The sequence below is a fragment of the Mus pahari genome, chromosome 13 (assembly GCF_900095145.1).
Source record: "Mus pahari chromosome 13, PAHARI_EIJ_v1.1, whole genome shotgun sequence".
Lineage (NCBI taxonomy): Eukaryota > Metazoa > Chordata > Mammalia > Rodentia > Muridae > Mus > Mus pahari.
Genome location: NC_034602.1, coordinates 62072921 through 62094286, shown reverse-complemented (window position 1 = coordinate 62094286; position 21366 = coordinate 62072921). Strand labels below are relative to the sequence as shown.

General features: G+C 38.1%; 1 protein-coding gene across 2 annotated transcripts in view; it reads left to right on the top strand.

Annotated features, from left to right (window-relative positions):
* The window catches only part of Gabra4 (gamma-aminobutyric acid type A receptor alpha4 subunit), an 80128-nt gene that overhangs the window by 7083 nt on the left and 51679 nt on the right, over positions 1 to 21366 (top strand). For both annotated transcript variants that reach the window (XM_029545119.1, XM_021210721.2), the window contains exons 3-7: positions 7017 to 7084; positions 8030 to 8250; positions 8408 to 8490; positions 10888 to 11031; positions 15320 to 15472. In XM_029545119.1, the coding sequence (XP_029400979.1) occupies positions 7017 to 7084; positions 8030 to 8250; positions 8408 to 8490; positions 10888 to 11031; positions 15320 to 15472 (669 nt within the window). The remainder of the gene's footprint in view (positions 1 to 7016; positions 7085 to 8029; positions 8251 to 8407; positions 8491 to 10887; positions 11032 to 15319; positions 15473 to 21366) is intronic.

Genomic DNA, 21366 nt, shown 5'->3' with positions numbered 1-21366 from the left:
AGAGAGAGAGAGAGAGAGAGAGAGAGAGAGAGAGAGAGAGAGAGAGAGAGAGATTAGTACTTGGGGGCATATGCATTTGTACTAATGAAGAGAAAAATCGTGTAGATAGAATCAAATGACCATTTTTGTAATACTTTTTTGTGGTTATTTTTTGCAAAAGACATACTCACTGATTGTCTCTTTGAGGGTGGTAAGCTAAATGTAGAATATAAGATATTAGTGTGTTTTATAAACTAAAACTTTGTTTTTAAAATGGGAGACAAAACATAGCTTTTAAAGTTGGTGAGAACAGTAGGATTGCTAGGGGAAAACTCATGGTTCTGACAAAAATCTCAGTGATTCAGAATACAGCAGAGGAGGGAGTGGACAGGAAGGAAGATTTAGGGCTGTTTCTACTGAAATGTTTTCCCCCAGAAATATAAATATGGCAAGGATATTTTTAAGTCTATGGAAATAAAGAATTGTCTTAGTTAGGGTTTTACTGCTGTGGACAGTCACCATGACCAAGGTAAACTCTTATAAGGACAACATTTAATTGAGACCAACTTACAGGTTTAGAGGTTCAGTCTATTATCATTGAGGCATGGCAGCATCTAGGTCGGCATGGCGCAGGAGAAGCTGAGAGTTGTACATCTTCATCTGAAGACTGCTAGCAGAATACTCAATTCCAGGCAGCTAGGGTTAGTATACGAAAGCCCACACACACAGTGACACACCTACTCCAACAAGGCCACACTTCCTAATAGTACCACTCTCTGGCCCAAGCATATATAAACCATCACAATTGAAAGTAAGTGTTTTTTAAGACTAGAAATATCTATTGTTTGTGGACTACTGGTAATGAAAGATGCTTACTGTAATGGGAAAAAGGGACATGTGGAAGAAAGATCACTTTACCCAAGTTTATAAGAAAACAAACATACTAGTGCTATCAGATATAAAAATTTCTTTGGAATAAGAACATACCAATACATTTGGTATGTCCTGAAACAAACTGTGTCCAATACAGATAATAGAATATTAATAAATTGTTGTGGTTCTAGGTCAAGCTTCAGTGGGTCTTCAGATTTTATATAAAACCTTTTAACCTACACTTGTATATCATTAAATATTGTTGCTTTCTATTCTAGGCTCTTTTGAATATATTTAAAGATGTCTTAGCTACACATGATGACGTTTGTTTAATAATACATTTATACTAAAATCTATACGTAACTTCCTTTTCATCCCTCCCTTCATTTATTCATTAAAATAAAGTAATCCTACTCATTGAACAGCATCCAACCTAAAGAGCAGAGCCCAATATGAACTTGCAGTTTGCTACTCCTGTCTTCAACCCTATCCTCATATTTATCATCTTCCTGTCTCTACTGTCTCAATGCTTTATTCTAAGCCTTTCTCCAATGGGTATGGGTATTTTAGGTTATCTTTATTTTAACAGTATATTTAAAGCATGTAGCTGTCTTTAATTTGCTAAACATAAACTTTTGCCATGCTTTAGACTTAATGATGCATTGCTAAGATTCATTCTTTTTTTTGTTGCCTAGTGCTATTGATCCTTCCTTTGCTTGTTATGTGTTGTTCGTGTTGCATAAGAACTGGCTTATTCGTCTGCTCTGTTGGCAGTGTGGTTTTTTTTTTTTTTTTTTTTTTTTTTTTTTTTTTTTTTTTTTTTTTTTTTTTTTTGCTTGTTTCCCAGATTGTATTGCTGTGAATATTCTGGCCCAAATTTCCTGCTGTAAATGTTCAAGAGTTTCTTTTGCGTATATATCAAGGAATGGATTATTCTGGCTCTTAGTGTAAGTGGGAGTTCAACTCGAAGATAGAATGCCAAACTGTTTCTCCATGGTGAGTTTACAAAATTAAACTCCCTTTTACAATGAACATAAATTCTGGTTCCACATATACTTTAGCACTGGGAAAGAGAGAGAAAGAGAAAAAGAGAGAGAAATAGAGACAGAGAGAGACAGAGGGAGAGGAAGAGAGAGAGGGAGGGAGGGAGGGAGGGAGGGAGAGAGAGAGAGAGAGACCTTGAAAATTTTGAAATGGCATTTTGTTTCAAGATAATTTTAATATTTATTGTGTCCATTGAGTTCAAATATCAATGAACATCTTTTAAAATCTTTATTGTCTACAGGAATTTCTATTGTATAAATTTGTTTTCATGTTTTATTCATACTGTTTCGAGTCTTTGCTTCCATTATTGAAAACTTTTACTGCTTCCAAAGTAAAAGTATATTGATAGAAGGATCATAGAAGGTACCAATTTTTAATGTCTTTTGAGGCAAGGAAGCTTCTAGAACCCTGAGCTATTTCCCACTTTGTTGATAAAGTCAATGGGTATCTGTTGTCTTTGTTTACTCTTCAGTAACTCTATTTCCGTATCTTCTTAATGTCAAGCAAAATTGGAAATATTTTTATAATCTCCCTGGAAATTAGGTGTTGTTGCTGTTGTTTTCTGCCTAAGTTCTTGAAGTTTCATTAGTTTTGGATGCCGATTGAACTTTGTAAGATGTTGGTGCATTTGTGATGTGGATGGTGGGAAGACAGGTTGTTTACGCAGGAGCATAGCGAACTTTGTAAGATGTTGATGCATTTGTGATGTGGATGGCGGGAAGACAGGTTGTTTACGCAGGAGCAGGAGCGTAGCGAGGGAGAAACATATGGGGAACAAGGATTGACATCTACTCACATCAGCAAGGCAGGTCTTTATTTTATGATGTGACAGCAAATTGTACATCACCATTGGAGATGTAATTGGGAATTGATAGCCTTAACTAGGTGTTGGAGTGTTGAGTAAATGGTTAGAGAGTATCTGATACTTTCTTAATTGCCTTCCCAGCCAATTAAATTATATAGGACCATTTTTCTGAATTTAATATTAATGGTCTTGTCTGTTTGCCACTTGATGAAGATCACTCTCTTTGCCTAACAGACTCTCAGGGTCAAAGTTATCACCTCACTGAAAGAGTTAAAAAATATTTTAAAACATCTCCAGTATCAATGAAATAGAATTGTGTGTTGGGGGGGGGGAAGGTGTCTTTGATACTCACCAAATACATCTACAATTCTGGGAAGAAATCTTTCCAATTTCAAATTGTCTAGTTTCTATGCCATTATGCACTTTCCAAGGTTGATTTGAACATCTTAACCAGAAGTATTACAGGAAGCATCTCTAGGAATTATTCTTAATTGCATAGCTACCACAACTCGTTGACAACTGACTTATCAGAGACCTACTGCATTTTAGGTGGCAGATTAATTTTATGGGATAATACAAATACATATATAAAACAGACAGTTTCTGTTTTAATTGGGAAATGTTTTTAGCATAGCCCATGCAGGATCCAAGTTTTACATTTTCCCCTCCTCTGGAAGCATTGGGAAATTATTACTGATGATATTAGCAACATAAGCACAGGATTGTTCAGCACCTCGTTTTTACACAGTTTGGGACTTGAAGGAGACTGAGATTTCATTTTCACTGTTCATGTTGAAAAGGCAGACCCAAGGAGTCTGAAGTAAAACACGGAAGGATCTCAGGAAGATAATTGAGAGCTGTTGTTGAACGCAGGGCATGTAGGCATAGCTGGAGTCACAGTTGAGATAGTACAAGTGTTCTGCATAGAGTGAAATGACAACTAATTCATTATTTTATGACCTAATAGAATATAGTTAACCTAGACTACGTGTTGGAGGAAGAGGAAGAGTTAGAATTCTGTATTAGCCTCTGGGAACCCAGTTTCTAAGTCTACACAGTTCTCAAATTGAGGATAGCTCTTTAGGAGGGTTGAATGAAGATGGAATGATCATAAAATAGGAATCTAGCATTTTGTCTGGTATAAAGATAGAGTGTAAATATATAATTGTTATTTCTTTGTCCTTATATTTTAGTCCTTCTATCTTAGTTCAGAAAACCACACTCTGTACCCTACTGTACACAACCATGCCACTCCCTTTGTCCATGTTCTAACCTCATTCCAGACTCTGGTCCTGTCACCTAGAGTGGATTAACAGTCTCAGATAGGGACCCTTTTCTGCCTTTTGCCTCCATATGACTTATTTTCCATCCTGGCCTTCTGCAAGTCCTATTGCTTATGGTTTAAACAGTAGTCATGGTAGCATGTGTTATAAATGCATCACTTAAAAGATGCCAATTAAAAAAAATGAGTTCAGGAGTAGGTAGATGCTCCATCTATGGCACTCTAGTTTTATTTCATTGTGGTTTCAATGTTCTTATCAGTGTCCCACCCTGCTTTGTCTCACCAATCTCCTTTGTAGTCCTTGAAAACAGTAATACCATATTTGCTTGCTATTGTCCCAGATCTTCCAATAGTTCATTTGTATGCTCCAGGGCTCATCTGGACTTCAGTGTTTTGAAGAAGCAATTCTGAGCACAACCCCAAATTGGCTTTCCACGCCTTTGCTTTCCCTACTTGCATGCACTGCATCCTGAAACAGTAGCTCTCGGTCATACCATTTACTGCTTTGGTCCTTAATCTCTGTTTCTTCCAGCAGCATGGTGAGTTCTTGAAGCCGGGACTCCTAGAACCTGGGATGTAGCTGCTGCTCATGCAAAAATGTACTGAGTGGATGTTCTAAAATGTTTCTTTACCAGTCACATGCATTTAGAATCTCACTCAATCTCAAAGTGCAGCATAATCAAATACGCTGAGGTCAGTTAATGTCACACACAAAAATGGAGATTATAATTCTGAATGTAGAACAGTATTTTGGAACTATTTCAAGATTAATAGAATTTAGGGAGATGAGAATTTATAAATGTGCTTTATTATCATGGGATGGTTACAGCCACAGGATTAGCATAAGCTCACACAATTGACAATATGTTAATAAGGAAAAAGGAAACATTATACCTGTTCTTCTCCTGAGTGCCCCTGCCACATTCATGGTCTTTGCTCACCTGTGATGTCAGTATTTCATAGAAAACTATTTTAAGTACAGTATAGCAAACAGCTTGAGTGGATGTTTGCAAACAAAAGTAAACTGAATAGTGTCTATATAAAAAGTTGCAAAATGTCAGGTCCAACCTTGTTCCTACTGTGTCTGCAGATCCAGGGGTTTGTCCAACAGTCTGTCCTTAACCAACCTGCCTAGGTGGTGCTTTGATGGTGTTTAAGCAACAGTGCATTGTATCTGTTCCCGAAATAACTTTCACTTTGCTAAAATTGGTAAAGCAGACATTCCTCAGAATTTTGATACCTTAATTTGTGTGAACCAGCCTCCCCCAGTCCACCATTTTGCAAGGACAGGGTTTTTGCCTTTTGATACCTTTGTCATTTGTTGCTAAGGAAAAGGACAGTGGCTCTGAGCCAATTTGAGTGAAATTTCAGTTCTCTGTGGTGCAAACGTTATAAATTACTTCCTTCCTGGATTACCAGGTTCTTGACAAATTTGAGTTTAATGAGCTTATTTATTATTGTTTGTTGTTGTTGATTCTAGTTTCTCATTCAAATGGAAGCTTAGTTAACTTCTACCCTTTCCAAGGGGGTGTACTCTACATGGTGTAAAAAAAGCATGTACCAGGCTACACTTTTGTTCTCATTATACTTCCAATATATATATTTCTTAGGATCCTTATTCCATAAAGAATTTTCTCGTTCTCCCTGGATCTGCCTTTCTTTGGCCTAGTCCTCATTCTGTAGAGGGAAGAAGTAGATTCCGATTTATGAGGCTGACTTCAGACTTTAGAGCTCTAAGTGCCACCAATTGCTTTTTGCCTTCCCCACTCCCCCATCATTTCTATTTTCCAGCCAGTATCCAGGTGATAGTCTACTTTGATTGCAGATGCTATAATATCTAGCTATGTAGCCAGGCAGTGTTATAAACCATCATTTAAGGAAATAGTGTTCAGGAGGGCAACAGTGGTTAAAAAGCTGAATTATCTATAATAACTACTGTCACAATTTATAGTTAATATGTTTAATACTCGCTATATTTGCACTTGAAGATTGAACTAAATTTGTCCAATTGGAGAGAACTATGAGTTAGATTCTGAGCTACAAGAAATTCCCAGGTTTAAAGCATACTTTTAAATCCATAGTGTGGCAGTATCCTTTAGTTTATTTTCTTTGTCAGTAATATTGGCAGCCTGACCTTATTTTTCCCTCTGGGCTAAACATTCATTTACTTGCTCATGATCAGGATTTATTTAGATAGCAGCTGAGGGAAACTGATATGGAATGAGCTTTTGCATAAGTGTGAGACGCTACACTCAGCATTCTGTTTGATTGCTGTAAAAATTCTGTGAGACAGGTGTGGCGCTACAACAGCGCTGTTCAGTAACTTGCTGAAGATTGCCAAGCTAACAGGTGACACAGCCTGAATGGTTGTAACTGATAGAAGACTTTGTCTTGGATCCAAATCACCAGCGGATGGTGCGCCTATTGTTAAAGGTGACATTAATCACTTTGGAAGTTATTTTTGAGCATCCTCAACTCCCCAAAGACACACCACTTTCAACTGCCACTTCTTAGCACAGTGCTGCCTCTCTCCTGCGCTTGCTCCCTGCTGTTTCTTCCTCTGAACAGCTCACTTCTTTCTAGAGGCCAATCAGATGATGGACTCTTAAAAAAAAAATCGCAAAGGCTAAAAGCTTTTGTGTGTCTACATTGCCTGTCATAATAATGCCCAGGGGTGATGTATCTTTGTAGATACACGTTCTTGGTAAGTAATTGGGTGTCTATTTGCCTGTTAAGCAAACACTGTTTTGTTTTGTTTCGTTTTTTCCCTCACTTTTTCTTTTGGATTGATTTGGTTGCATTTTAAACTAAACTTTAAACTTTTCTTTTCTTTCTTTCTTTCTTTCTTTCTTTCTTTCTTTCTTTCTTTCTTTCCTTTTTCTTTTTTTTAGAGATTCATTATCTCACTGGAAAGTCAAAATGCATGCAAAAACATGACATATCATATCTGTCTTCACTTTTTAATGATCTATTCCTCCAAGGCTGTAATGTTGGTAATTATTTTTTCACACTTATTTACTTCATACTTACTAGGTCCTGTTACAGAAGTGAAAACTGATATATATGTCACCAGCTTTGGACCCGTTTCTGACGTTGAAATGGTAGGTATCTGAACTTGGAAGAAAAATAAGCCATAAAAGAGGCAATTTATATTTATTATATTGTCAATCACACAAAGCCAATGCTTGATTAAAGCTAGAAGTCTATAAAGAGCAAGATATTCCCATCTGCCTCCCAAAGCTATCATTTTGAGCATCGAGTTGGAATCTTTCTCCATAAAGAAGTCTTTCCTTGATCTGTTTCACAGCCAGGCCTTCTATGGAAACCACTGAGGAGGATACAGTGAGAGATAACCAGTAGTTTAGATGGGAATTACGTGTGTGCACAATAATAGCACACGCCTAACGGCCCTGTTATCTTCCTCACTGATCCAGTTTCTTGATTCCCATTCTCTGCTTCTATTCCTCCCTCTCTTCTTTAAAGAGATCAAAAGGGCCAGTGATGGTCCGGAAGTCTTCATCCCTTCAGCTGTGCTTACAATGAATATACTTAGTAAGTAATGACGGATCTACTTTACATTTTTCCTTAACGTTAGGACTCCTAATGGTTTGAACCCCTGAGTTCTTTGGATAATTTTTAATACACCTGAGAAAACAAAATTTAGCTTTTTAAAAGAAAATTGTCTTCATCTTAAAGAAATACCTGTAATTTTACGATCAATTACGTAATGGGACTCGTTACGTGTTAAGTGATTTTCCTCTCTGATGTAAAGTAATGCACAGCCATAATTACCTGGTGTTGGCAGTTCTGATTTAATTGCCGTAATTAGCCCTCGGTGACTAATGTGTATGATGATTTACTTCTTACTAATGCAGAAGCTGAAGGGATCAATATGTATGTTACAGGGTATAGTTGCTGAGAGTCTATTACTTGACTCAAGGTCATCTCTGCTTCTGGTAGTTTCTTCTGGAAGAGGGTGGAGACTAGCATCTCACTTTTTGCATATGAGTATATGCAGTCACCCGTGACTTGACTAATTTTCCTAGGAATACACTATGGATGTGTTCTTCAGACAGACATGGATTGACAAAAGACTAAAATACGACGGCCCCATTGAAATCTTGAGGCTGAACAATATGATGGTCACCAAAGTTTGGACCCCTGACACTTTCTTCAGGAATGGAAAGAAATCTGTCTCACATAACATGACAGCCCCAAATAAGCTTTTTAGAATCATGAGAAATGGCACTATTTTATACACAATGAGGTAATAGACTTTTCTTTTTTATTCTTCACCCCTAATTCTCTCCTCCTTCCTGTACCCATCTCCCTTTCCTTCTTGCTTTCTATCTCTCTGTTTTAGCAATATGTAATATTAGTCTTAAAGAGGGTTGATTTTACTTCCTTGCATTTTTCCATTATAGACTCACCATAAGTGCAGAGTGTCCCATGAGACTGGTGGATTTTCCTATGGATGGTCATGCCTGCCCTTTGAAATTTGGGAGTTGTAAGTTATAGCCAAAGTGTTGTTCGAATGCCTGATTATGGTATTTAGCCTTATATTTATATGTGTGTGCAATTTTAATTATCCAACATTTAGATCCTTCTATGTGAGAAACGTTGTGCAAGGCTCAAGTTTTAGGAAACTAATAATGTTTTGTTACACCAAACAAAGTTACTTTTTGAAAAACAGGTAGCTATGGAAGATTGGCCATAATTAATAAGTCTGTAGTCACATTTGAAACTTAAGGATTCAGGGACAGTTTGTCAGAGTAACTGAGCTATCACAAATCTCTAGTTGAGGTGGGTGTGAAGAAATTCAGTGCCTGATATACTACATTAAGGAGTGTGATTCCATCTCAAAGCTGAAACTGGGGAAGGTTTTGAAAGTTTTTGCAAAGGGACGTGGCCTTGTTGACAGCCTTTTCTGGGAAGAATGGCCTCAAGAGAGCGTGGAGTAGAGCACAAGAGAGATGGAGTCTGCTGTTGTCGTGCAATCCAAGATGGCAGTGGGTTAGGCGCAAAAGGAGCAAATGTGGAATCGATGTGTTTGGAACCCTCAGCAGAAAGGAAGGCACGAGGGGGACATGAGTGGGTAGTAAAGAGTAAGCCGTTCCTTTGCTCAAGCCCCTTTCTCTGAGATGGCAACGAAATGTGATTGCTCTTGGAAGGTCTGCTTCCAGCATTCAATTCAATCAGAACCTACCAAAAATAGACGCCAGCTTTTACTATGGCTCCAGAGTCTTCGTTTCACTGATTGTGAAACCAGTGCCTGCTGTTCTCACTGCTCACTGCTTGACTTAATGAGAGTCGGCAGTCACCACTCTTTTTATAACCCTGGTTAGTCACAACGCTCGGTGGGCTAACTTGAGGTGAGAGAAAGCCTTTTGCTCTCTGACCAATGATTTAATGAGACAAGATAGAAACAGAAAAATACATAGACAGAGAGGGTGATTTTCTTGGGGCCAGAATTAAAATTCCATTTTTCTCCTGTAGTAATTTGAATTTTACAAAAGATCGTTGCTATCTGAGAAAGGCTTCTCCTCCCAAAACCACTCCAGTTCTGCTTTGAAGCACACTCTTCCACTGACGCCAGCAAAGCTGCTGCTCTCTCAGGCTTTGTATATGATTAAGGAACCACACTTTGGAAAGAATTTTGGTTTTCTAGACTAAGAGTTTAAAAGAGAGGTATGCCATACCAGTACAGTAAGTGATTTTTTTTCCTGAGTAAGTTAATTCTTAAATTCTTTTGGAAAGAGAAAAATCTCTATTAAATTAAGCTTAAAGTAAAAGGAATGTGAACGATAATGCAAGAAAAAGATCATTCTGTCAAAGTAGGGCATCTGATAGATGATTCCCAATGCAAAAAAAAAATTATAAATAAGAATATAGTCTGCAAGAGTTTAAATCTATACAACCATGAATACACTTTTAGAGGTGAATGCTGCTATGGTGCCCTGGAGTGCTGGATAATAGGTAACTGGAGGCTCATAGTCTGTTTTTCAAGGTCATCTGTAAGGGAAACCTCTCTGGATATGGATTCCTTTTGTCGGATTAAACAAGTTCACCAAGGACCTCCTGCGTTCCAGCCATTTCAGGGATGTTTGTAGGGGAGGATGACACATAATTCATTCTGGTTCTTTTGAACTTATTTGTGCATGAACCGGGCTATCTGTTCTGGGTAGAGTTGGTATGCAAACAGCTGGTCTCCATTTGCACTGAACAAGGAATAACAGAAAATGTACTTGAATTGCCACTGGGGAGAGTTCTTTGAAGATAGAAGGGAAAGTGCCTTAATTGCAGGATTCAAATGGCACTGGAACTGGTTGTGTAACTCTGTACCCTGGAGAGCTTTGCAACCAGCACAGTCTGAATTCTGCAAAATGGTTCCCCATGGCCTGAGCACTGGCCAGAAGGAAGCAGAGGCTAGAAGGGGTGACCCCTGGAGAGCTCTCTCACAAGGAAAGTTTGTTTTGTTCTGTTTGTGGTACTGGAGGCAGCATCTTGGTCCATTTCTAGAAGACAGAACTGTATGGAATCGAAGAAGTCAGGTTTTCTTAAGGACAGAGAGACAAGAATTCAAAGATGGAGGAGTCCGGCTACAGTGTAGGAGGTTTGATCTATCTGCTTTTAAAGCCTTACCAGAATAAAAACAGGACCACAAGCATCGATAGAAATGTAGCTTTATAGTTGTTTAATTTTAGTCACCTCATTTAACATAAAAGCAATTAAATCTGTAATTTCTTTCATAATTGCGCTTTCCTAAATTATAAACATGTTTGAAAAAATCATTGAGTATTTTCTCCCATTTTTTTAAATTGTTTGAGCATTTGTCACATTGTTGATTTTTGTTATTGACAAAGTAGGAGTCCTGATTGGAAGCACTCTCTCTGCTCCTATCTAGATGCATATCCCAAAAGTGAGATGATCTATACCTGGACCAAAGGCCCTGAGAAGTCAGTGGAGGTGCCAAAGGAGTCATCTAGCTTAGTTCAATATGACCTCATTGGGCAGACTGTATCAAGCGAGACTATCAAATCTATTACAGGTGAGATTGCATGCACATGCTTGTGTGTGTGTGTGTGTGTGTGTGTGTGTGTGTGTGTGTGCGCGCGCGCGCGCGTGCGCGCGTGTGGTCAGATTACATGCACATGCTTGTGTGTGTATATATTTTTGTTCATATATGTGTGTGTGTGTGTGTGTGTGTGTGTAGACATGTTTGCATGTAGACATGTGTATGGGGATATGGATGTGTGTATGAAGAGGAGAGTCAAAGAGGGTCATTACTCAGGGTTCACTCATCTCATAATTTGGTCTCCCACTGTCCTGGAGCTTGCTGAGTAAGCTAACCAGACAGGTCACTGAGCCACAGGGTCCTCCAGTCTCTGTTTCCCCAGTCTGGTATTACCTCAGCTTTTTTTTTTTTTATTTTTTTTTTTAAACTTAGATCTTTATGCTTTTATGGCAAGAACGTTGCCAATTAAGCTATCTACACTGCCCCCCCCCCCCAGCTCTGTCCTTGTGAAATTCTTAATGGCAAAAGTCAATGTGCTACTTGAAATCAGCATTGGAGTTTTAGACTATCACTTTCATTGAAGTATTCAGTGTTTTCAGGGGAAGTTTTTTTTTTTCCAGAAATAGAGATGATATATTTATAATCTTACTTCAGTTTAAAATGAATTCTGAGTTGGTAACACAGGAGGAATGAATAGATTTTTTTCTTACTTAGAAACAAAAGCCAATAATTAAATGTATTAAACACTATTCCCAACAAAATATGAGCAGAAAGTCTGGCTCTGATTTGATGGTGCTTTTCAAAAAATGTTTAATATTGACCAATTTTATGGTGTCATTTCCACTCAAAGCAAAAGCAAACCCAGAAGCATACTTGCAGAGTATATATTTAGAGTACACATTAAAATTGTCAAACAGGTGGGTGGGAGGCTATACTGGTAATTTTCAAATTTTGAAATAAGAATAGAAAGAACCTTAAGATTTAGTTTCTCATTGAATGATAAAATTGGCTATTTACATCTTGTTCCAAAACCATGGTCCTCCCATACACAATTTTTACCATGAAAAAAAAATTAATGGTAGTTATCTGAATGCACTTCTAATGCTGTACTAAAACATCACAAACTTGGTATTCATATAAAGAACAGACGTTTGTTTCTCAAGTCAGGATCCGGGAAGATCAAAGTGAGTGTTTGCTGAGAGCTTTGTTCCTGGTCCATGGAATAGAGTCCTCACAAGGGGCATGTACGCGGCAGGGTTGCCAGGGTAGATTGTTTGATGCAAATGGTGATGATATCCTTGCGTGCTTTACTGTCCTACCCTCACTGTCTATCAAAGACTAGTTCCTAATGCTACCTACCACAGTGGAGGTTAGGTTTCCATAGAGATTCCCCACCTCTCTTTTTGTTATAGGATGTCATCATACAGCCCAGGTTGTCTTGAAATGTATTAGGTAGTTCAGGATAGCCTTAAACCGGAGTTTCTTCACCCTCTCTGGCTTGCTGGAATTCCAGGTGTGCTGTTGTGCCAGGCATTTTGTGTGATTCTTTTTAAAAACCAATATTTAGAGAATCATGGTGTTTAAAATGTATTCATCAGTCATCATCTTTTAGGGATCATTTCCAATCCCTCCCTTGTATTAAGTTCTGATAAACTACCCTGGAATTGGTACTGTTGCCATCTCAATTTTCCTAGTGCGAAATATGTAAATAAAATGAATTTAGTACATTAATAAATATATTTTCTTGCTCATGCAGTTATCCAATAACAAAGCCTGAAATTCATAGACCTTCTCTGTTCTATAAACTTTTTTTAAAAAAGGCCTTGTATGTCATTGTATCAGTAAAATAAACAAAAGTAGAGTAGTTATGGTAAGATCTTGAACAATGGTGTGAAACTAAGAAGGGATTTTTTTTTGTTTGTTTTAACAAATATATTGACAAAATGCTGATGTGAAGGGGGTTTTTCTAAAAGGTCAAGTTCATGCAAGTCAAGTGGAAGGATAGTTTCCAGGTCTTTGCAGCTAAAGGGAAGTAAGAATTAGTAGGCAAACATCTCACAATTACAGCCATGCAAAACAAGTAATCCTGGGGAGTTACTGTTCACCTGGTACATAATGTTAATAATTTGTAAAGAGGACAGATGTTCAATGTTTCTATCACAAAAATGCATTAAGTAAGGTGCTGAGAAAAAAATCACCTTTTGGAGATGGTGGATGGCTTCATTACAGACTGTGGTCTGTCATTTTTACCAATGACACTTGTCTCCCAATTAATCAAGTAGCATATACATTAAATATGTGCAGTAATATGAACACAAATTATACTTACAGGATTAAAATTTTTGAAGCACGTGACAAGAAATGAGGAGGATTTAATTCTTAAAAGGTAAAACTAAGTCATGAGAATGCTCATGGTGAAATATTTTAGCTTACTGTCTGATGGCTTAAAACTGCTTTGTATAAAACCAGACACCTGTTAGGAAATTGCTGGTACTGTTTTTCTTCCTGAAACTCTCATATGTTTTCTTAAATTTTTATTTTTTTTTAAATATTTGAAATCATAATTATATTTCTCCTGTCTACTTCATTCCTCCAAAACCTTACCATACATACCTGTCCACATTCTTCTTCAAATTCAGGGCCTCTGCTTTGGCTAATTGCTCTTGTGTGTGTGTGTGTGTGTTCCATGTATGTGTGTCTATGTATGTATATTCCCAAATATAACGTTTTCAGTTTCTATACTGTTATGTATGTGTGCACATGTGTTCAGGGCTTTCTACTTGGCAATGAACAAGGAGTTGGTATGCTCTTCCATGTGGAAGAACTCCCTTCTATTCCTCACTTTCCTCAGTTGGTGACAGTTGTTTGTGTAAGGCTGAAGCCTCAGGAGGTTCTCCTCTTCCAGTCTGTCACATCTATTGGTATTGTTCTTGTTCAGTACATGTTTGGGCAGTCACGATGATAAGATATTTCGGGCTTAGCTCCTAGTAAGGGGACACAATCTCACAGCAAAACCTCTGATCCTCTGGCTTTTACAATCTTTCTGCTTCCTCCTGAACAGTGTTCACAAACTCCAGGGCCTTAAGTCTTTCCAATACCCGTCTCATGCCTTGTCATGTTGGGGAGATCGTCTTTACATTAATTATGAAACAATGCAATGCTCTCCTAGCAGGATGCCTTGTGTTGATTTTCCTATCTGTGCATTTAGAAACACATCTGGAAGTAGAGATTTGTAAATTTCTAACATAGCTATGAATGTTCACTGAATTCTAAATACCATTCCCTATAAATCCCTTCTGGTAAAACTGCTTATTAGAAAGTTTATTGTTTACTTACTGGCTTTTAAAGTTATATCTCTGTTAAATCTATTTGTACTTTTTCTCATGTATGTTGCACATAGAAACACTATTAACCTAACTTCTCTCTGCACTTATTATATACAGGTACAGGTATGAATTATGTTTGAAAAATATATTCATGTTTATGTAATTTTATAGAAAGTTATGTATTCCATGTCCTTCCAAACTTAAGCTTTTCATTTTATATGTATGTATGTTTGTGTTATTACATTTTCAATTTTGTTTTCTATAAATAACAAGCCTAATTTCTGCTTTTAAACTGGTGAAGGTTGTGATTGGATAGATTGCTCGGTGGGGTCATATGCCATGGTGGGAGGATAGGGACCTGAGTTCAGATCCCCAGAGTCCACACAAAGAGCCAGCAGTGGTGGCACACACATGGCATCTGTCCTAACACTGTGTAAACAGAGACGTTCATTAGCCAACCAGTCTTAAGAAATGCGGCTGATCTCAAGGTTCACTGACAGACCCTATATCGATAAATTCATTAATTAAAAATAAAGGAACAGCTACAGAATAAGTCACACAATGTCTAAGGACTGACCTCTGGCTTCCACATTAAAGTGAGCACACAGTATATGCACGCACACAGAAACAGACACAGACACAGACACACACACACACACACATACACACACGGACAGGTACATCAGCCTACACCACATGTCTATGCAAATACTGAACATGAAAGGTAATTGCTTTAGCATATTAGACTTTTAAAGCACTTGTATTTTTTGACACCTTAGCCCAAGTTTTAAATTGCTAAATCTGTACATAGGGAAACATCTTCCTAAGTGGTAATGATCTTCCATGCCATCCTCTCTTTTGCTCTCCCATTCACAGTATGGAACGATGCAATTCTCATTGACATATGCATGGAAGATACTCTAGCATAACAATCATAAATTGATTAAATAATTGCCTACGGGACCAATAATTTATTTTCTTCATTTTTATGGCAGGTGAATACATTGTTATGACAGTTTACTTCCACCTCAGACGGAAGATGGGCTATTTTATGATTCAGACATACATCCCATGCATCATGACAGTGATTCTTTCTCAAGTTTCCTTCTGGATAAACAAGGAGTCTGTTCCAGCTAGAACTGTGTTTGGTAATTTCTGTTTATTTTTTTGGGGGGGATGTTTTTGTCCACACTACACTTTTGATGGTGATTCCTGGGAATAACCTTTTGCTATTTCTGAGCTGAATAAGGAAGCGTTCATTTCATGTCACTCTAACACACTGCTGCATGGGGAGATAGGGCAGTCTGTCCCTTCGGATGACTTCTCAGAGTTCCCTTTTTGAGAGCCAGTCAGGTGAAAAACAAATGGAAATGTGGATATAATTTCACTCTCAGTGACATTCCTGGGCTGCTAGCATAATGCTGTGTAATTGAATTAAAATTATGTCTAGGTGTTAAAATGGAATGCACAGGCAGCTTAAAATAAAACAAATCAAAGTCATGGCCGACTGCACATGAAATCCTTAGAGTAACTTGGCTTTCAGTGAAGAGGAGCAAAATGAAAATGGCATAAGTGGATCGAAAGGGAAGGTGTTCTGTGCATAGTCTATCGGCTCTATTGCATTCTGTGTGCATAACTTTCATTGTTTCTTTTTTCATTTTTTATTGGATATTTTATTTATTTACATTTCAAATGTTATACCCTTTCCTGGTTTCCCCTCTGAAAAACACCCTCCCTCTATCCTCTCCCCCCTCCCCCTGCTCACCAACCCACCCACTCCTGCTTCCTGGCCCATTCTCGGACATAGAGCCTTCATAGGACAAAGGGCTTCTCCTCCCATTGATGTCCGACTAGGCCATCCTCTGCTGCATTTACAGCTGGAGCCATGAGTCCCATCATGTGTGTGCTCTTTGCTTGGTGGTTTAGTCCCTGGGAACTCTGGTGGTACTGGCTAGTTCATATTGTTGTTCCTCCTACAGGACTGCAAACCCTTTCAGCTCCTTAGGTCCTTTCTCTAGCTCCTTCACTGGGGACCCTGTGCTCTGTCTAATGAACTTTCATTGTTTACCAAACCAGTATTTCTTCTTGTTCATATTGCTGTTCTTCTATAGTATTCCAAATGTTAAGCCACTGGGAACATATACGTCTAACATTTTTGTGTTAAGTCTATTTTGTACAAGTTTATACATCAGGGTTACCTTTATATCATGAGAGTTGTAGTTAAATCTATTTGTTTTAATACAGTTATCTATTCTTTATGCTTTATCAACTTTATCAATGCCATTCAGTTGTGAAAAAGAAGAAAATGACCAGACTTTTTCTAGGATAGAAGAATAAGTCTCCAAGACATGCTGATTTTTTTTTTTCAGCTGTTAGGATTTAACTGTGGGCACACATTTATCATAATATGGCTGTGGAGAGGCTGGTGAGGAGCTTGTGGGAGCCTTCTATCTTACTTTACTATGACAATACCCAACAAAAGGCCCAGCAAGCAAAGGTCTGTTATGGCTCATGGCTTGAGACATTACAAAGCAGACAGTAGCAGAACTGACCCTGGATGGAGCATAAAACACCTGTTGTCCCAGGAATGGAGAGGAAGAACTCTGTTACCAGGACTTGCGTAACCCTCAAAGGCCATCTAATGATGGACTATCATCAGCTGGGTTCTGCCTCCTAATGGTGCTACAGCCTTTAACATAGCACTATGAGCTGAGGATAGAGAATGCAAAACACGATCCGCTGGGAACATTTCAGTCTCAAGCCATAGCACTTGCCATCTTCAGAGATAAGGGTGCCATGGTGTCCTTTAGAAACTTGAAATACTCCTACAAAGGTATTTCTTCCACATAGATCATTGTGCTTGTAAATCTGAAGGTATTTGAATCATCATCCAAACTCATACACAGAGCTGGTGTCAGAGACAGGGTTTGATCTAAGACAGGGAGTGAGCAGGAATGATTATTCTAGCTATTTCATAATGTTATGAAAGTTTAATTAAATAACTGTATGTCGCAACTGTAAAATGAGTTTTCCCTGATAAATATGAATGCAAAATTGAAATGTAAAAAATTCATCTAAGAATTAGATACTAACATTGAAAGCTTAGGGCTTAAAACAAATACTTCACATATTTTCTCTACAAGTGAATTGTGTTAATATACTTACACTTTCCCTTCAGAAGTAGTGAAGATTTAAAAAAATATTTTATTACATTTTTTCAAACACCATCCTCTGATAAAAATCATTACTCCCCACAAGTCCATCTAACTCCTCCCAGAATGATCCTTTACCTGTTTTCCTTTTAAATTTATGTCCTTTGCCTTTTAAAAATAATAACCCAGAGAGTTCAAGCTGTGCTGCCAATACACATAGATGTGGGTTATCCCCCGGAGTGTGGCAGAGCTAGAGAGGACCACGCCCTTAAGGAAAAACGAACTCTCCCTCATCAAGAAGCCATCAACTCTCAGTGAACGTCAATAAAGGGGCAGAACTTGTGAGTCTCTTCCCATTAGAATGTTGGCTGCCTTGATCTTGTGCAGGTCCCATCAAGCAACCAGAACTACTGTGAGTTCATGAGAATAGTAGTTATGCCATATCCAGAAGACACTGTTTTGGGCCAGTATTCAACCATTCAACCTACTGTTTAATGTTTCCTATTTTCCTCTTTCTTTCTTTCTTTGTTTGTTTGTTTCTTTCTTTCTTTCTTTCTTTCTTTCTTTCTTTCTTTCTTCCTTCCTTCCTTCCTTCCTTCTTCTTTCTTTCTTTCTTTCTTTCTTTCTTTCTTTCTTTCTTTCTTTCTTTCTTTCTTTCCTTCTTTCTCTTTCTGTTTATCATCTATCTGTCATCTATCTGTATGTCTATCTATCATCATTATCTATCTTCATATAACAGCATTTAGTAGGCATTAACTACAGAGGGGATAATGCCCTGACCCCAATAAGCAGAAGTCATAAACTGTGCAATAAAAGGCCCTTTGTCAGATGTGGGATAACACTCCTCAAGTTGTCGCTTAGGTATGCTTCAGAAACTTCCTCTGTTAATACAGGCTATCGATACAGAACATGATAGGAAGACCTTATTAGTAAAAAAATAGAAGATACTTTAGTCACCGGACATGGAGAAATCGAGTTGGTACTGACAGCGAAGTTTTCTCCCTGCCAGCTAGCTTTCATTTTATTAGAGGTAGCTGTGTAGCTTGCTGGGGTGGATAGCCATCAGCAAGCTTACCCAGCTGTGGACCCTATGAACTACAAGGCATGAACATGGCAAGGATTTCCCATGGATATAATAGTGGCATGAATGGTGTGGGGGCAATAAACCACTTCCCTGTTGCATTTAAGACCTGCTCTACAGAAGAAACCCCCAGAGGTGAACCTATTACTATTATTACACTAAGTGAACATAGCACTAAACTGCCTCTAAGTTTGTATTTCTATATCATGGATTAGTAGCTCTCAGACCCTATCAGGGTGATTTCATTGTGCATTGACCGTTTTAAAAGCACACACTTGAACAAACTGCAGATAATAATATAGATGGAGTGCTCACTCATAAGTGGGACATCAATATTAACGTCAGGGACCACCACAGATGTAGGGGTTGAGGTATTCAAAGTACTCAGCTCCTGAGGGTTTAAAGAGTGTTTAATATAGTATAATTCTATATTCTCTCCCATGCATATATGGCACAGAGGAGAGTCATTTTATTCTGTTTCCATAGTTTTGAAGAAAATGTTTTTCTGTGTGTACCCCCATATAATCTGAAGTTCTTAGCACTCTTCATCTTATTTAGCACTAGTAATAATTTCAAGTCTTTACACATCATGTTCAGAGGGTGCCAGACTGGGCAAAAAGGAGCTGCTCAGACTGAGAACAATATGCAAGTCCTTTAGCTTGCTTGCTCTCGTGGAGAGTAATCAAGAGCTCAGGAAGATGGTTCTCTTGGTAAAGTGCTTGCTGAGTAAGCAATTGGACCCAAGTTTGGATCCTCAGCATCTATGTAAAAGGTATGGACAGTGGCAAGTGTCTGAAACCCTTGCACTATTGAGAGTGGTTGACCAAATAGGCAAATCCTTGGAGCTCTCTGGCCAGGTGGTGCAGCTAAAATCTTGAGGTCTGGGCTTAGTGTCAGACTGCCACAGAAATTAAGGTTATAAAAAAAAGAAACCAGCCATTTTCCTTGGCCTGGACAGGTATATGAACACACACACACAGACATACACCACAACACATTCACACAGAAACCTTAAACTTTCTGCATCTGACATCATGAAAATGTTTAAACTTTGTATTTCTACTAAGATCTACTAATAAATTAGAATACATATTGCACTTATCTGCCCTTGAGAGTTTAACAGGAAATAGTGGCCTCATGTAGATCTCTATGGACATGAGGAAGGGATGTTACACATCCAGATGTTGGTTGGTTCTGACCCCAGTGCCACTTAGTAGTTATGCTGTTCAGTGGGTTACTTCTGCCTGTTAACTCACATGTTCCAACTTCATCTCTTCATCTCTTGATTCATCTCTTAGTGTTGCTGTGAAAATTAAATGCATTCATCTCACAAAACATTTGAAAAATTTTAGCAAATAATGTACATAATTTCATTATTGCTGGTTGATGAATTTACTTGTCTGTAGATAAAAGAAATATCCAATGATGTGGGGAGTGATAGCATCAGAGGAAGCTGAGACAGCAGATCTCAGACAACGTTTCCTATACACGTACAACAGCTTAAGGAAATTAAGCAGTATAGCAAAATGCTACTATTACTAACTCCAATAATGAGTCAGTGAACATTGTGGAATCTCGATTCTTAGCATTCACAATAGTTCAGCAAGATGTGTATTCTCGATTCTTATAGATAAGTAAGATAGTACAAGAATATTAGAAACATTCGTCAAGTCATTTAATTGTGAGTGGTACATCTGAGGGACTATATAACACAGAGAATTCAGTCAGACTGTCTTCACAGCAGATATGAGGATGTAGAAGTGGAGAAGGGACTCGTGAAGAATTCCGGAACTTCCAACTGAGAATAATTTGCCAGCAGGATATTTCATTTAGAATTTGAAATTTACATGCTTGTGTCTTTGCCTAGATCAATATTAGCTTTGGTCAATCAGGAAAATCACAGCAGTAATTAAGTCTTCAAAAGATTAAGCTACATCACAATTGTAGTATTAGTATTAGACTGTTCATTGAGGGGCTAAAATAGTCTTTTCCCAGGGAAGTAATGCCCTATGTGGTTGGGGTCATTGACTATTTGATCTGCATGAGATACAGGTGACAGTGAACTAACTCTAAGTGAGCACTGCACTTCTCTCTAGCCCCCCCCCCCCTTCACTCACAAAGACACAGTGGGCTGGGCCACAGATAACACCAGGGAGAACAAAACCCCAAAACAGTAGAAATCTGAGAAGCAGAATATGTAGAATTCTTTCTTCTATCCTGAAATCTGTCTGACTCTAAGTTTTGTTTTTTTTTTAATTATTCCAATATGGTTAAACATTAAACGCAAGTAGATGCCAGCTGGCGTATTGAGATCATTGCTATTTCATTTTCTAGGAATGGCCAGCCAAAAATTCACTCTTGTGTACAGTCTTAGCCTATTCCTTCATTTCCTCTCTCGGCTCCTGGGCCAGCCAATATGGTGCATATTCAGCATTCTGAATTCACAGACTGGCATCAATGCTTGAACACACAAAAATAATTTTGCCTTTGAAATATTTTCAGGGTGAGATTCTCATTGAAAGAGTTGGCTTGTGTTTGCTGCTCCGTCCGTGTTTATCTTGCCAAAATCTCTACCTGAAATTAAAGGGGACAAGCACATGCCTACATTTCTACTGTTTTCTTCATGGTTGAACACAACACAGAGAACTTTTTAATATCTAAAAAGATGGCAAGTTTCAAAGCAATTTCGAGACAATTGTTTTTGACAACCAATGTTCCTAATTTTGCCAACAGTTGCGATATAACAGTCATACTATCTAGAGGGCCATTGCCCAGGCAAAACAACAGTGAAAGAGAAAAAGAAGACAGT